The sequence below is a fragment of the Ascaphus truei genome, chromosome 11 (genome assembly GCF_040206685.1).
Source record: "Ascaphus truei isolate aAscTru1 chromosome 11, aAscTru1.hap1, whole genome shotgun sequence".
Taxonomy (NCBI): Eukaryota; Metazoa; Chordata; class Amphibia; order Anura; family Ascaphidae; genus Ascaphus; species Ascaphus truei.
Window position 1 is genome coordinate 34,611,057 of NC_134493.1, and position 15,334 is coordinate 34,626,390.

Sequence of the window (15,334 nt, forward strand, 5' to 3'; positions counted from 1 at the left end):
TAAAATATTTTTTGTTTATTTGAATACTTGAAAATGCGAAAAATTCCAAAACTTCACATGTTCGCATGGAGAACCTTTGCTCGTAGACAAAGGTTTGCAACATATATTATTTTAAAAGTTTGCATTATGTTTGCGATTTTTTTTCAAATTTTTCCAGAAATTCCAAAAAAACTAAATTTGGACAGAATCCTCTATCTGTACGTGAAACGCAGATTTCAATGCCTCCTGAAATGGTGATTACCTTTTTACCCGAATATCATTAGAGCGAATATATCTCACCCTCAGCAATCTAATATTTACCTGTTTCCAACTTCAGAGAGTCACAGGTAGAAAGATATCTCTGGGATAAGCCAGAGTTCCCTGTTCTCTCAGCTTCCTCATGCGGATTAATTTTACCGTCTCTTATTCTCTCCTTACTGAGCTGTACAAGCTTGAGTCAATATTGACTCTCCCATCTCACTTCTGCCTAGGAAACAGATGTGTGTTTGTCAAGCATGAACTTGTGACACACACATTTAGTACTGTACAACCAGAAATATCAATACATGATGTTCCGGCACTCATGACCAAAACCAAGCACTAGACTAAACTTTCAGCTAAACTTTTATACTATACTAAAAGGTATATACAGGGGGTGTTCCTATGTTATGCTATTAATAGGTTTGTATTCAATTAGTATTGCATGCTCATGGTAAGTAAGTAGAGGATCGAGGGCACTTCGGATTTGCAAAAACGAATGTATTCTCTTCGTGGCACACACAACGTTTCGAATTTCAATCAGTTCTTTATCAACTGACTGGCCAGTCACTTGATGAAGAACTGATTGAAGTTCGAAACGTTGTGTGCGCCACAAAGAGAATAAATTATTTTTTGCAAATCCGAAGTGCCCTGGATCCTCTACTTACTTACATGTATCCTGAGAATACACCAGACAGGTTTTTTCCTGAACCATGGAGCACCGGTACTTTAAACGCAAGTATACTGCTAACGTTATAGCATTTAAGGTGTGCAAGACTAAAAACTCTGACCATATTGTGCTCATGGTAAGCACACAGCTATGGCGTTGAATTGTAATGCACTGCCTGGTTTTCCTGGCAGTGTGTTAAAAGCTTTCATTTTGTTCTCGTGCCGTGCAAGAAGGGAAAGCATGCAAAAAGCCCGGAAATAACTGCAAAAGTGAATGTGTTTTAGCAAAAGGCCGCTCTCTTTATATTCCAATAGAACGTAATTGGCTCTGTCAACGCGCAGTGCGCAATAAAAAACATCTGTACCTGTCTGGGAGCCAATATCTCGCATCAACTCTTACATCCTCCGAGCAGGAATTACAGACAAACCAGTGCCACAAAACCGTCTTTATTAAAGAAAGACACGGAAGAAACAAACATTGAACATGCTGAGTCTTTACAGGAGACACCAATAACAGTCTGAAAGCAGCAATTAAATGTAAAAAATGGAAGCCCTGCTCATGATTGTAGAACTACAAAGTTAAACAATGACTTGCCTACAATAAAATGTCAGATTTAAACAAAGAAATCACAGAGCTTTAAAAGCCTTCAGTTTTAAATAATTTAAAAAACATTTGTTCTCAGAACTCTACAGCAAACAAGTAGGGGCCAAGGGCCATATTTGCTAAGTGGGGCTAAGTTGTACAGCACATTACAGCCCCTCTAAGTGCATGAGTTGGATGGTCTCTATGGGTTAGCACCCTACTAAGGGTGATTCAAAGCTCTACCCAAAAGTATAAAACAAAGTCTCGGATGTGTAATCAGTATGCATTGAATCTACAAACCTTCATCGTGTTCTCTAAGCAATGACCATCATACACTCTTTACTAGAGCAGGAGTGGCCAACTCCAGTCCTAAGGGGCCACCGAGAGGTCAGGTTTTAAGGATATCCCTGCTTCAGCACAGGTGGCTCAATCAGTGGCTCATTCAATAACTGTCACATGTGCTGAAGCAGGGATATCCTTAAAACCTGACCTCTCAGTGGTCATTGACTGGAGTTGGCCACACCTATACTAGAGACAGTTCGCAAGCCACAGCCCCATTGCCCTCAACATGTAAGGCTTTGTCCACAGTTGGACGCCCTGGCGTCCACGCTCCCCCCCGGCGAACCACTTGCCAAACAAACTTGTTTGTATTGCGAAGCGCCGATCTCCCTGTAGTGCATGTGCACACGCTAGTGCGTGCGTACTATGCACTACTACATTGTCGTCCTAGTGTTTGTTTCGCTGCTCGCGCCGTAGCCTACACTATGGACGAAGCTTCAGGCTAGGCTCATACAGCTTAAGTCTGAGCGGAGGTGTGCGCCTGCTTGATATCACCCACGTGACACGGGTGTGTTTTTTGGCCATGCTAGACGCGCCGTGGGGGGCGTCACAGAGCTGGTTCATCCTCATTGGGCGAACCACTCACATGACTTGCCAGTCCCGAAAAATCAGTTTCAACTGATTTCCCGCACCACGGGCACCCCCTCCTGCTGCCGCGAGCGCGGTCTGTGGGCGCGAACATTGCCTTAAGGCATTTGATCGCGCAGCACGTGGACGCCTCTGTGCGGCCTGTGGCAGCATGGACTCAGCCTAAGGGTGTTCTCCCAGCTTCCTTAAATCCCATGCTCTTTCCATAATTCCCTACAGAGATTTAAACATGCGGCTGTGTGTGTTCCGGGTGTTGGTTTAACAGACCAGAGGCAAACAGAAAAACCTCGCCTATTATTATTCTGAGAAGCATTGGCTGGCTGGACACCGAGGAAGCTTGATTACTGTTAAAAGGCGGAATGCCAAAATCCCGCCGATGGGTCGCTAGATGATGGATGCTTTGCAGCTTCATCTTTTATTTTCTGGCTAAAATCCTGGGAAGGAGGGTCAGAGCATCATACTGCAGCATTTAAATGGAAAAAAGAGTATCAAAATGTTACAGATGTCTACCTCGCAATTATGCAAACCAAAAATGAATTATAATTGAGTCCATCAGGAGAAAGGGAGGGCGACGGGGCCGTGCGCATCATAAGGAAAATAAGGATTCGGGTTCTTAAAGGAATGATACATTCACATTGCAGCATGGCTTGGTTGAAACATCTGTAGAAATATAGACTATTTCCCCAGGTCATTCAAGTACGTTACTAATTCTGGCCCATCTGAAATACGGGTATGTCCCCTTTGACCAAGAGAAGAATTTCGGATTTCTTGGTGAAAACAAAAATGAGTGAGATTTAGGGGTTGGGGGGGGGTGGGGGGTGGGAGGGCGGAGGAGGGAAAAACCCAAATGTGATTAGTGGCACTTCACCAAACTCCTTAAGACTTGATGCTGGGAAATAGCGAGACTTGACAGATTTAGTTCAGATCCTTAGCAATGGTTCGGATCTTTACATATAAAAGGCACATAAGCTAAAATAGTGCCAGAACTGTCAAATGTGTGACATTAAGCTCAAATACTTTTTGAAAACACTTTATTAATGCAGCGGGCAGCTCTCATTTTTGAAGGACATTTCTACTATTGCTACTTAGCTGAAAATGTGTCACTTCCCTACCCTTTCTGTCCCCGTGCAGGCCAATAGAATGTGAAAGTATCACCCTCATTTTCTCAGAGGACCTTTCACACGTTGGCCATTGTAACAGCGATATACCACAAAACCAGGCGTTCTCATCTTTCACAGCACTGAAGAGGTCAGAGGGACTGTCCTGTTCATGTCTTGTGCCCAAAGTCTTGCCAAGAAAAGACAGTCTGCCGTTGTAGTTAGGTATTTTTTTTTTTAAATTACCATATCATCATATTATTGCTTGGTGCTTATAGAAGGCCAAAGCTGACAATTAGCCAATCTTTTTTTTTACAAACGAATCTTTCCAACCATATATTTGATGCCACGGGTGCATCCTTCCCCAACTCCCTTTATTAAGACTACGAATGTTTACAGAGCCAACGCTTAGGGAAGGGAACAATAGCACAATAACATGCTGCCAATAAGTTAAAAATAGTCGAAGACTGAGCAACTGATTGAGCCACCTGTGCTGAAGCAGAGACTGACTGAGCCACCTACTGTATGTTAAAGCAGGGATATTCTGAAAACCTGACCTGTTTGTGGCCCTTGAGGACCGGCGTTGGCCGCCCCAGATCTAAACTGCCTATAAAGTGGTAGCACTTTTACTTGGGTAAGCAAAAGGGGACATCTGCCCGAGACTTAAATAACGGGGGACTCATGCTTTTTTTTTTTAAACACAAACGTTATTAATGCTGTAACTTAATATATTAAATACACAAGAGGACGAGGACAGTGGTGGCGCTCCAGGCAGTAATCTGTGTTCGCGGAGTCTCCCAGCAATGAAGAGGTTTAAAAATGAGACACAAGACAACATGCAACATGGAGGTCTCCATCGTCACAGCTCAGATAGAAAAGCAGCCCTGCTTTGTAAGACCGGATAGGTAAAAGATTGCTCTTATCCGCTCCCTAGTAAGCAGGTCCCCATACAAAGCCCCACTGGGCTTTGCCGAAAGCAGGGATGATTTAGGTACTAATTGAACATGCCTTGCCGAGGATCTGAAGTGCTCCCGCATGCACAGTTAACATCAGATGCTTTCTTTGCAGCTACAGGCCAGGGCGTACGTGCTCAGCACTTCCAGGCAGCATGTGGGACTTAGAGACATGGCCTGCATTAATCCATTCATTTTTAATGATATAATTTTAGACTGTGGAGCAGAATGGGAAGACGGAGAATGTTAGCACCCACCAATCCTTGAGGCCAGGAAGGGGAAGAGCGTTCCTGGGCTGCAATTACATCATGTAGGATTATGGGACTCGTGGGACAAGCTGTATCCACACAAGGTAATGGAAACAAAAGCAGCACTTCCAATGCAACTTCATGTAAACAGCATATCAAAGAGCACCCTCTATTATAAAGGAATATTTCAGACTGTGTTCATTCTTGCTCATCGTAAAAAAAACACATTTTTAATTAAACATACAACGTTCTTGGACTTTCCATTATACAGTATGGGCAGGATGTCTGCACAAGGGACTGCACCTGAAACAGAAACCAGTGAGGTCTGCACACACTAATATGAACTCTTGCTGTTTCAGTAAATCCTATCGCAGGCTAAACGAAATCTGGAAACGTGTGACGTCCATGTTCTGTATTTCTGTGCGTCACACTTCCGATGACTGATATTGGTTCCTCTTCATTATAAGCACACAAGGCTTTGTGATTCCCGTTGTGTGCATGTATGAATGTCTGAGTGTATGTATTGCTCTGCGATGGCAATGTGAGCTGCTGGTACAAAGCATTGAAGTAAAAGGGTGTATACTGTATATGAACTAATTTCTGTTATATGCTAAATGTATTTAGGAAGAAGTAGGAGAGCAGGCGAGTAGGGGATTCCAAGACATACATGCATCGTCTGACCTGGCTATGGCATCTGGGTTAGAAAGTCGTACCTTACAACAGAAACCCTAAAATAATATACAGTAGCATAGAAACACAACAGTTATAAACTAAAAACAGTGAATAGAAAAGTTAAATTATTTAAACATACATGATAAAGCATTCTTTCCCTGGTTGTGAAACGAACAAGGAATAAAATCCTACTGTCTGTACGTTCTACCTACCAATTAGATTGTAAGCTCTTCAGAACAGGGACTCCTCTTCCTAAATTTAAATTATGTCTGAAGCACTTATTCCCATGTTCTGTTATTTGTATTATTTGTTATTTATATGATTGTCATGTGTATTACTACTGTGAAGCGCTACTTTATATCTATAAATGGCGCTTTATTAATAAAGACATACATGCATAATCTATAACTAACCATTCTCCCAGGTCATCTTTGACAGTATAACTTAGCCATTGTGCTTTTTACATAAAAGTGAATACAAATAATACATAGATCTGCTGCATACGGTATATTTTGCAAACACAGACACAATGCAAAATAATACAAAAGGGAAACCGGCCCCGTAGCATGGGGGTTTCTGTCCCACCTACTGAACCCGCAGAACATTATCTGGAAATCGATGCAAGCGCTTTGTGCGATTCAAGTAGAGAGTAATAAAATGTGATTTCACATTGGTGATTTAGATTGGTGCGTTATGGCTTATATGCAATAACTGCATCTAAGTGCTATTAACGCTTTGAAGAGCTCAGAACTAGGCTGCTACAGGAACATACAGGCAGCTTGAGCAGTCCTGGGGCTGTTTGCATCCTAAGGACTTGCTTGCCTACAGAGACAGATCCTGTTCTTTTTCAGTGTGATAAAGAGACGTTACCCTTATTATTAGTGTCGCTAAGAGTTCATTCAACGTCTCGGAATAGGGTGTTGAAGATAATAGCACAGTACTGTACCTAGTGATGATACCTAAATAACATACAAGTTCTAATACAGTTACAAACCCCAGTCATGTAATGCAGAGGTGCTCCAGTGCTCAAGCCCCCCCCCCCTCCAACAGGACAGGTTTTCAGGACCAAAGTGTCGTTTCCAAATTGCTCCGTAGCATTATAAGGCGAATTCTCTCTGTGCGGGGGAAAGGCAGACTTTGCTACATTACGCCTCATATTCATTCTTTCCCCACTGTGAGAGTTTCTAAATAAAAATCATAAAAGCTCTACAAAGTAATTTAGGATTTTGATCACATACCCAGTGAGTCAAACGCTACCTCAGTGGATGGAAAGTTATTTGGAAGAAGAGAACATCTTAATCAACGAGTCACAGCGCTGGTTTCTCTGAAGTATACAGAAACTAGCAAGGGATTCAATGGAAATGTGGTCCTCTTTGTGCCTGCTAATGACATATACCCAAGGGCCCTTTATGTAGCGCTATAAAATGATCTGAGGTACACATGCAAGATGGCTGCCTGCATCCGCATCTCCATGGCAACCAGCCATCTTCGCTTTTATTATGACGCATATTGCCACGTGCCACGCTGAAGGGAGGCAGTACCGCGCCAGGGACACAAACCGAGAGACTGGAGTTATAAACCTCTACGCTGGCCTGAAGTATGCGTCACGGGGAGCAGCCGGCGCGGGGAGCAGCACAGGGAGCGGCCGGAGGGGGGAGCAGCACGTGGAGTGCCCAGCACTGGGAGCAGCATTCTCCCCCAGGGTAAATATGAGTGCTAGTTTAAAACTCAAGCGTCACACACACTAATACAATGCCACAATGTCAACCATTGTGGCTTCTTATTGGGCCGCGTCATGCAAGAGGTTTAAAACCCAGCGAGCAACCAGGAAGTATCTCGAGAACCAGGAGCTATGGCGTAACCCTAAATTATTTGGTAAATGAAAGTGTTAAGCTCTATTCACACACACGAATACAAAAATAATATATATATGTTCAACCACAAAGTACCTATTTCAAACCATTTTTTTCCTTTTAAATTCAACTCCAAAATCACCACAGTAATTCTTATCAATATCTGAAATATAACTGAAAGAGTTGATCACTACAGGTGCAAGGACATCCAGTAATATAGCCCTTATAAAGCAGAAATGTAAGAGCTGCAGGTCCCCAGTAGTAACCTTCAGATTAGGTGCGTCAGTCCACAGGTCATGATAATCTCTTCAATGTTCTCTGTCATGTTTGTGTCATTGTGGTTCCTTTGTGTGTTTGCAGGATGGGCAGTTATGAAAGCTGATGGTGTTAAAATTGTTATTGTATTTTTACTGCGCTACTTTACAGCTTCATAAGTACAGTACTGTACAGTGTCCACTATTATGGAGAAGGCTTGAAACCACTGCAATAGTAGGTAATGTCCGCATCAGACACAATGCAAGGCTAATGCATTGACGTGAAGGCAAGTAGATCAGTTTGTACATTTGTTCCCCCCCATGGATAACAGAAGGCTGCAGAGAGGAAAGTTTAACAGTTGTATGTTTTTTTAGGCATTCATGGTTTTGACGTGCTGGGAACAGTGCATATCTCCTGCACTACAGGCCGCTAAGTCACAGAACAAGTTGCACTGATTAGGCCAAAAGTGACAACGTGCGTCTCTGCAGTTAGTCAGGGAGATCAGATTTCCTCTCTCAAGCTTTGTACTAAGGTATTTTGAATCAGTAGAGGGTGGGACAACGCCAGTATCTCTTGCTGTTGAGAAGGCGCTGCTAGGCGTGAAACGCGTCAGAAGTTTTCTTCCGCCGGTTTTTGTATTGTGCGTTAAGTTAGTAATTTTTTTATTAGCATTGTTTGCTTTGCAGCCCTTAATTTTTTTTTATTGTGCACCGGCATCGTCTCTTTCTATGTATTTTCAATCATAGGTAACTAATATGAAACATCTTTTTGAACTTCGCATAGGTTGACCTTGATGGACGTGTGTCTTTTTTCAACCTCATCTACTATGTAACTTCATCTTATGCAATATATAGTGTTTCCTTTGGATTTCTTACGTATGACTTCTGAAAGCAAGAGTGCTGCTTTCACTACAAGTGTAACCATTTCTTGGTGTTCATTGGTGATACTGTATATGGAAAAATGTACAAATTCATGCTATCCTTCCTGAAAATGCAAATTGAACCTACTAGATGTGAATAGCAGTTGGGAAGCCATTACGAATAATGATAGCCAAGTGTGGCTGATGTGCACACACACTGCAGCCATGGTCTTTGGGGTCACTTTGCCCAGATACACTATACTGCCGTTGGCTGTACAAACTGCTGTAAAGTGGCACTGCTGTTCTAATTAGTTATACCTGCTCTCAGCATTTTAAGCATCCATTCTTTTTTTTTAATCAAAAATACAATTACTGTAGTACTTTGAGTGTACCAAGTGGTAAAAAAGTCCACTGCACACAATAGGGAACAGAATAACATACTTTTCAACCAATATTTAAGATTTTGGATGTATGTATTTTATAAAGTGTTAGTCATTCTTGGGTTGATGGAGAAAACAAGGAACACAGACTTTTAATCATTTATCTTTCAAACAACACTGCAGATAAACATTCAAATAAGTCAGCAACGTTGCTGACTATATATGTTGTGTCATGTTAAAGAGAAGAGGCCATGGGGACAAAACAAATGTTAATGTGCATAGGAGTGCAGGTGTGACATTGTGTTGGCCCCAAGAGAAGTCATAACATACACGGTATCTCAGTGCACAGAGTGCGGAACAGATGTTCGCATGACATGAAAAAGTGGCCCATGAAACTAGTCACACCGCGTGGGAAAAGGGGAGTCTCCAGCAAACAGCTCACGCGCCTTTCCTACCTTTGCTCTTCACAAGATCGCTACCAAATGTAAAGATATGCAGCTGTTGGGGATGGGGTGGGCAACTCCAATCCTCAAAGGCCACCAACAGGTCAGGTTTTCAAGATATCCCTGCTTCAGCACAGGTGACTCAATCTTCGACTGCCCCACCTGTGCTGAAGCAGGGATATCCTGAAAACCTGACCTGTTGGTGGCCCTTGAGGACTGGAGTGGCCCACTCCCGCATTAGGGGAAAACCCACAATCGACTAAAAGTAAATGTCGTTGCATACCTTAAAGAGCAAGCTATCTTCCTTGTGCTCTGCGTACATAGAGGTGAGGCGGTACTGGTTCTCCGTGGTGATATCGATGCGGTACCCAGTTAGCATGTAGCACACAGTACGGAACTCCTGGATCTTGGTCCGGAATACCTCCCGGAGCCGCTGGTTTTTCAGTTCTGCGCACTCAACTTGTTTCTTCAGCTCTACATGATGGAAGCAAGAGGTGGAATTAAACAGGTCTGCAGCTTTATTAAAGGTTACAATAACCTATCACACAACACAAAAGGTTTTGTCTAACAGATTGCTGGACAGAATTTTAATGCCACCTACAACAAATTTCTCCCTTGAGCTTTTAAAAACCCAAGAAATCACCCCAGGTTAAAGACAAGCACAGCCACCTCGTGACATGTTTATTACAGCCTTCTTTACTCTAGCTAGGTGATTACTACCAAATAATGGAACAATATAATGTGACCCCAGTAAGGATTGGTTCTTGGGTACATCCACAGTTCTACATCCTTTCAAAACAGAGATCTTGGAGAAAACGGGTACAGAAACATGTTAGAAAAGGTTGCATCTCAACGTGAAATAGTTTTCTTTGTTTGGCACATTATTTACTGAACAACAAAAATAAAATAATTAATGTTGTTCAGACTCATGCACACTGCGGGAAATTTGCATTACTCATTAAAGTAAATAAGGAAGGACTATCAACCCTATTATGTATATGGTATGAATCTTCAGTGATAGTCAGGACCCCAAACTTTATCAACAGAGAGCTGCTGTCGTGGTGTGTTTAAATCCCGGTTTGCAAGAAGCGACACCTGCAAAGGCCTTCACACTGCGATTCACATCACGTTTTGTCAACTTTGTTGTACAGAGTTCTGCAAGTGGATACAAAATAGTCTTTCACCAAAAGTGTCTTTGTAGCAATAAACCCCTATGTAATTCTTCATTAACTGCAATGAAAGGACATTATTACACATGAGATCTCCATCAACAAAACTGTTCAAAGATGAAGGATTATTATATGTTACCCGTAAACATTTTTCCATCACTGCTAATACTCTGGCTCCTCTGTCGATATACTGGCAATACAATGATGTATCCATAATACATCATCTGTATGTATTAAATGAGCAAAACATGTTTTGGGAAGTAGGAGCTGAACCCCATTAGTTTCAGTTCGGGGGAACCCCTGAGATACTTACCTCTGTAGGTGATGCCGGTAGCAGCTCCGTAGGTTTAAAGGCCCAGCTAACATGGGTCAATAGTAAGCCACAAAGGATGACGTCAGCGCTTCCTATGGGCCCGCATGCCATGGGACACTAAACCGCCGCCATTTCGATAGCCCCACACAGCCCAGCCGGAGCCGCTACCGGCACCCTCTATGGCGGTAAGTATCTCGGGAAGCAGGGGGTCCCCAAGGAGCCGAAATTAACGCCGTTCAGCTCCGGAGAACCCCTGCTTCAAACCGGTAACTATAGAGAAAAATAAATGCAGAAGAGGCGTGCAGGATTGCTGCTGTAAGTTACAGTATATACACACGGACACGGTTCTCCTTTATTTGTAATTGCATTAGAGAAGCAGGAGAATTTCTTACCTTTTGACACGGAACTGGGGAAGAAACCGAATATACAGGCCAAAGAATTGCACAGCAAAGGAAAGATCATTTATGGGGCATTATTTCTGTGGATTCACAAACTGCTAAAGAGAGAAAGATTGAAGGGAACTTCTTTTTTTTTTTTTTTAAATCAGAGCATATTTTTGTGTATGTTCCATATCTGCAATGTAATACAGTATATAGTAAGAAGGGCCACATGTTCGGCCGTAACATCCCCAAAGGCGTTCTCTTTACAGCGGATATCCACTGGAACTTAAAGGAGAATGTGCTAAAACCTTGATAATATACCAACCTCCATTGGTCTATATGAAAGAAGAAGTCATTACAATGCAATCCTGCTGAATAGGCACCTGGTAGCAGAATCGGACACTTGGTCACCGCCGACGTTTGCCCGCCGACAGACCCTTTGCCGCCAGCAGTTTCACAATAAGTCACGTTATCTTAAAGCTGCAGTTCAGTCTTTTTTTTTTTTTTTAATTATTTTTTTTACTTTAATAGTTTCATGTGGGCAATCTCTACTTACCTAAAGAACTGTGTAGCTGCAGGTCAATTCGTTCTCCATGTATTGATAGGCGAAATTTGGTGACATCATTAGTGAAGGGATCTGTTTTTCTTCTGCTTCTGTCACTTAGTGGAAGCTCATGAATATTCATGAGCACTCCTGCACTGACATGTGCAGAGGGAGGGCAGGGCTGACAAAGGGGTGTGCCAGAGCTTGTGACAGGACATGAAGGGGTAGTGCCTTAGCAAATGGTTGGTAAAATAGAATACAAGAAAATTGGTCTTTCAAAGTTGTTTTTTTAAAAACAGAAAATGCTAAAAGTATTTTTTCTAACTACAGAACTGATAAAAAACACACATGCAGGATATTGACTGAACTGCAGCTTTAAGGGGTTTTAGCGGTTAGGGTACGGGGTTAAGAATAGAGGTTTTATGGCAAGGGGTTAGGTTTTTAGGGTAGAGAATTACGGTAAGGGGTTAAGGTTTTTAGGGTAGGGGATAGCGTTACTATTAAAGGCTTACCTTGGTGGCAAAACGGCCACATGTCCTACACCGGCTGGTAGTAGAACGCGAACATATTACATCATGATTTTAGGAAATGACACAGTGATAATGAAATAATATTACGACAGGAGTAGTTTTAAAATAGCTTAACGTTAAAGGTGCAAAATTGTATATATGTTCGAGAATTTGATCTTATAATTGATTATATTTTACTTTTTGATACATTCACTACAAGCATTGAGGAAAGACCCAAGACCTGGTCCATGGTGACCATGTATTGATCATAAATTCCTTCGCTTCCCTCCCAGTCACTTCTGCCAACAGATTCAAAATGTGATCCGATATGTTCAAGTGTAATTCATTAGGAATGCTATGCTGGGAAGGAAATGAATTGTTCATTCGATGGACTGTGGGATAAACACATCTTTTAACCTCTAGCATGACGCTTGAAATCAATCTCAGCTTACAACTGACAGAAAATCGTTGCTATTTGAAAGCGGTTTATTGGCCTTTGTGAATTTAGAAGGTGGTCTCCTCTCAGTTCTTTAGGCACGCTGGTTTATCTAAAAACAAAAAAAAAAAGGCTTCTCAGTAGTAGTCCATTTGGGGTCCAGTCTGACAGCCTCATCCAAAGCACTGAAGATTACACGGGTAATGGAACATATTAAGCCTCGGAGCAGAGCATGTAACGTACGGTGTGTAGCTTTGTCAGGGTAGTGAGCCAACACTTCAAATAGCAGCAATATGCTTATTTTGTTGATGAAGACTCTCACTGCTGTTTTCCCACATCACTTCACAAGAAAAAAAATGCAAACAATAATAATATACAGGACACAAGAAGTCTTCTCTAAGGGAAACAATATGGGTAACGGGCTTATCTATATCTATAAGTCTCAAATAATGTTTGTGTGTGTATGTCGGCTGTACAGCTCATTGGCCTGCGGGCCAGGCAGGGAGGAGCCAGGCAGGGAGAAGAGACACAGACATGCACTCTCCTCACACCGTGACCACGTGCGCCTCTGACCAACACCACACACACAAACACACAATCCCCTCCTGGTCCCCGTCACTCTCCCCCGTTAGCCGGACCGCAGCTCAACTTCCACACACACACCCCCCCTCCCTCTCTCGGTGCCGATCACAATTCGGCACGGTGGGTCCCTTACCCAGAGTCCCGTTGTCTGGTTGGGCCTGCGCGGTTGATGCCGGCACGGGGGGGGAGGGGTGTGGGGCGATCACCGTGCCCTTGCTGGTTGCGAGCCGCCCCCCGTCCTCATTCAAGTGGCGATGCCTGGGGGAAGAGTGTGATCAGGAGCTGTTGGTGCGGCTGCTGTCGGCAGGCGGTTGATCCCCTCCCGCTCGACGGATGGGGGGACGCGCGTTGCCCGCGCAGTGCCGCCTCCATCACAGCAGGTGGTCGGTGGTGGTTTGGCACCAGGGAGAGTGTGCTCGGCCGGGAGCGCGTGTCTCCCGCGCGGCGGTGCTGCCTTCGCCCCCAGTGGTCCGGCTGTTGGCTGGCGGTTGGTCCCCACCCGCTCGGAGGAGGGCTGTGGTGGTGTGTTTGGGGTGGGTGGCGCCGGGGGAGAGTATGCTCACGCTGGGGCGGGCGCGTGTCTCCTGCACGGTGCTATTTCTCGCCCCTGCAAAAATTTGTGAGCCATAAAGTGTGTGAGCGGGGGAGATTGTCTGGCCCAGCCTGCCACTCTTGCCCCCCCGCCAACTTCCCAAACCCACCTCCTGCCCCAGCCAGATGCCACGGGGATATCAGTGCCAGGAGGGGAACCGTCTGCCGCCAGGAACCACCACCCGGTCAAGGTAAGTCACCCACCGTCTCCCGCCCACGCACTGTCACCCAGTTACCCACCCACAGTCACCCAGTCAAAGTCAACCACCCACCACACACCACACACCCACTCAGTCACCCATCCACCCACACACCCATCCACCCACCCACCCACCCACCCACACACTCAGTCACCCACCTAGCTGTCAAGGGGGGGGGGGAGCCCAACCCTGTCACGGCCCCCCAAAATTACATCCCGGGCAACGCCGGGTATATCAGCTAGTCCTCAATACAGCAGCCACTAGAAGGTTCCAATGTCATTGACATAGGACATTCCAACATTCTGTTAGGTAATTCATTTATTCATTCCTTCTCCCAACCTCTCTCCCTCATCTCCCCCAGACTGTTATCCTAGATTTTACATCGGTGTTAAATCAGTATCGCCAACGTGTGGGAGAGCGAGAACTCTCGAAAGCTCGTCTTATAATATTAATTGTTAGCTTACGTTAAAAAGGTATCACCTAATACCGACGTATTCATTTACTCTGCACTATCGCCACTGGGCTAACACGGCTACTTCTTTCTCATTTATTTACAGGGGAATAGACAAGCAAACAAGCCGGGAGATAATTAATTAGTGTTTCATTTGCATGGCACACACATTGTTAACCTGTTCCAGCTGGTAACTCATTAGAGGCTGAAAGGCACATAGTGCTAAGGCAGCATAAATACGTACTAGAAAATAGGCGTCTAAGATCGTTAATAGTTACTTAGTCCTCCAATTCTCCCCTGTACAATTTGTCCAGGCTGCTCTGTCAATTTATATTTGTGGATTAACCAAGAACAAATCAATAAATTCATTCACTTTTCTAACTTCCCTGAGACTTTTTACTGACCATGCTAAAGCCATATAATCTTAAAACAAAACTGTGGATTAAAAGCAAGAGCTGAAAGTGAAAATACAGCGGACCACATATGGGGAGCAAGCAATATTTCACAACTGTCAAAGATTGCACTGGATTTAATATATCTCACATTTCTGACGGGTTAAAATTACATTTTTGTAATAAATGCAGTACAACCTTGGAGAAGTAAATATCCTCTCTCCAGCAGCCAGCAAACGCGTTCTTTTTATATTTCATGAACTCACAGGGTGGGTGAAGCTAATATAAAGAGAATGGCATGGTGACTGCACATAAAACAACGTATTTGCTAAACAGGGCTTACCTAGTGCTTGATAACAGAATGACTGGCTTATCGTTATACGTGTGTAAGAGAGAAGAATTGCCCAATTACCTGGCATCTTACAGAGCCTGCGGAGTTCGACACAGATCTCACAAAGAACTAAAGTTTTCCAAGCCGTACTTTCTTTTGGCGTTGGCATGGTTCTATTGGACTTATGTACCACCATTTATTAGTCTTTTGCAAACAGTCTCATTGGATGTTTCCTAGACGACCTAGAGACAAAGACCTGA

At 43.6% G+C, this 15,334-nt stretch overlaps 1 protein-coding gene across 3 annotated transcripts in view; it reads right to left on the minus strand.

Annotated features, from left to right (window-relative positions):
• The window catches only part of MAD1L1 (mitotic arrest deficient 1 like 1), a 482,152-nt gene that overhangs the window by 111,727 nt on the left and 355,091 nt on the right, over window positions 1-15,334 (minus strand). For all 3 annotated transcript variants that reach the window (XM_075565583.1, XM_075565584.1, XM_075565586.1), the window contains exon 17: window positions 9,460-9,650. In XM_075565583.1, the coding sequence (XP_075421698.1) occupies window positions 9,460-9,650 (191 nt within the window). The remainder of the gene's footprint in view (window positions 1-9,459; window positions 9,651-15,334) is intronic.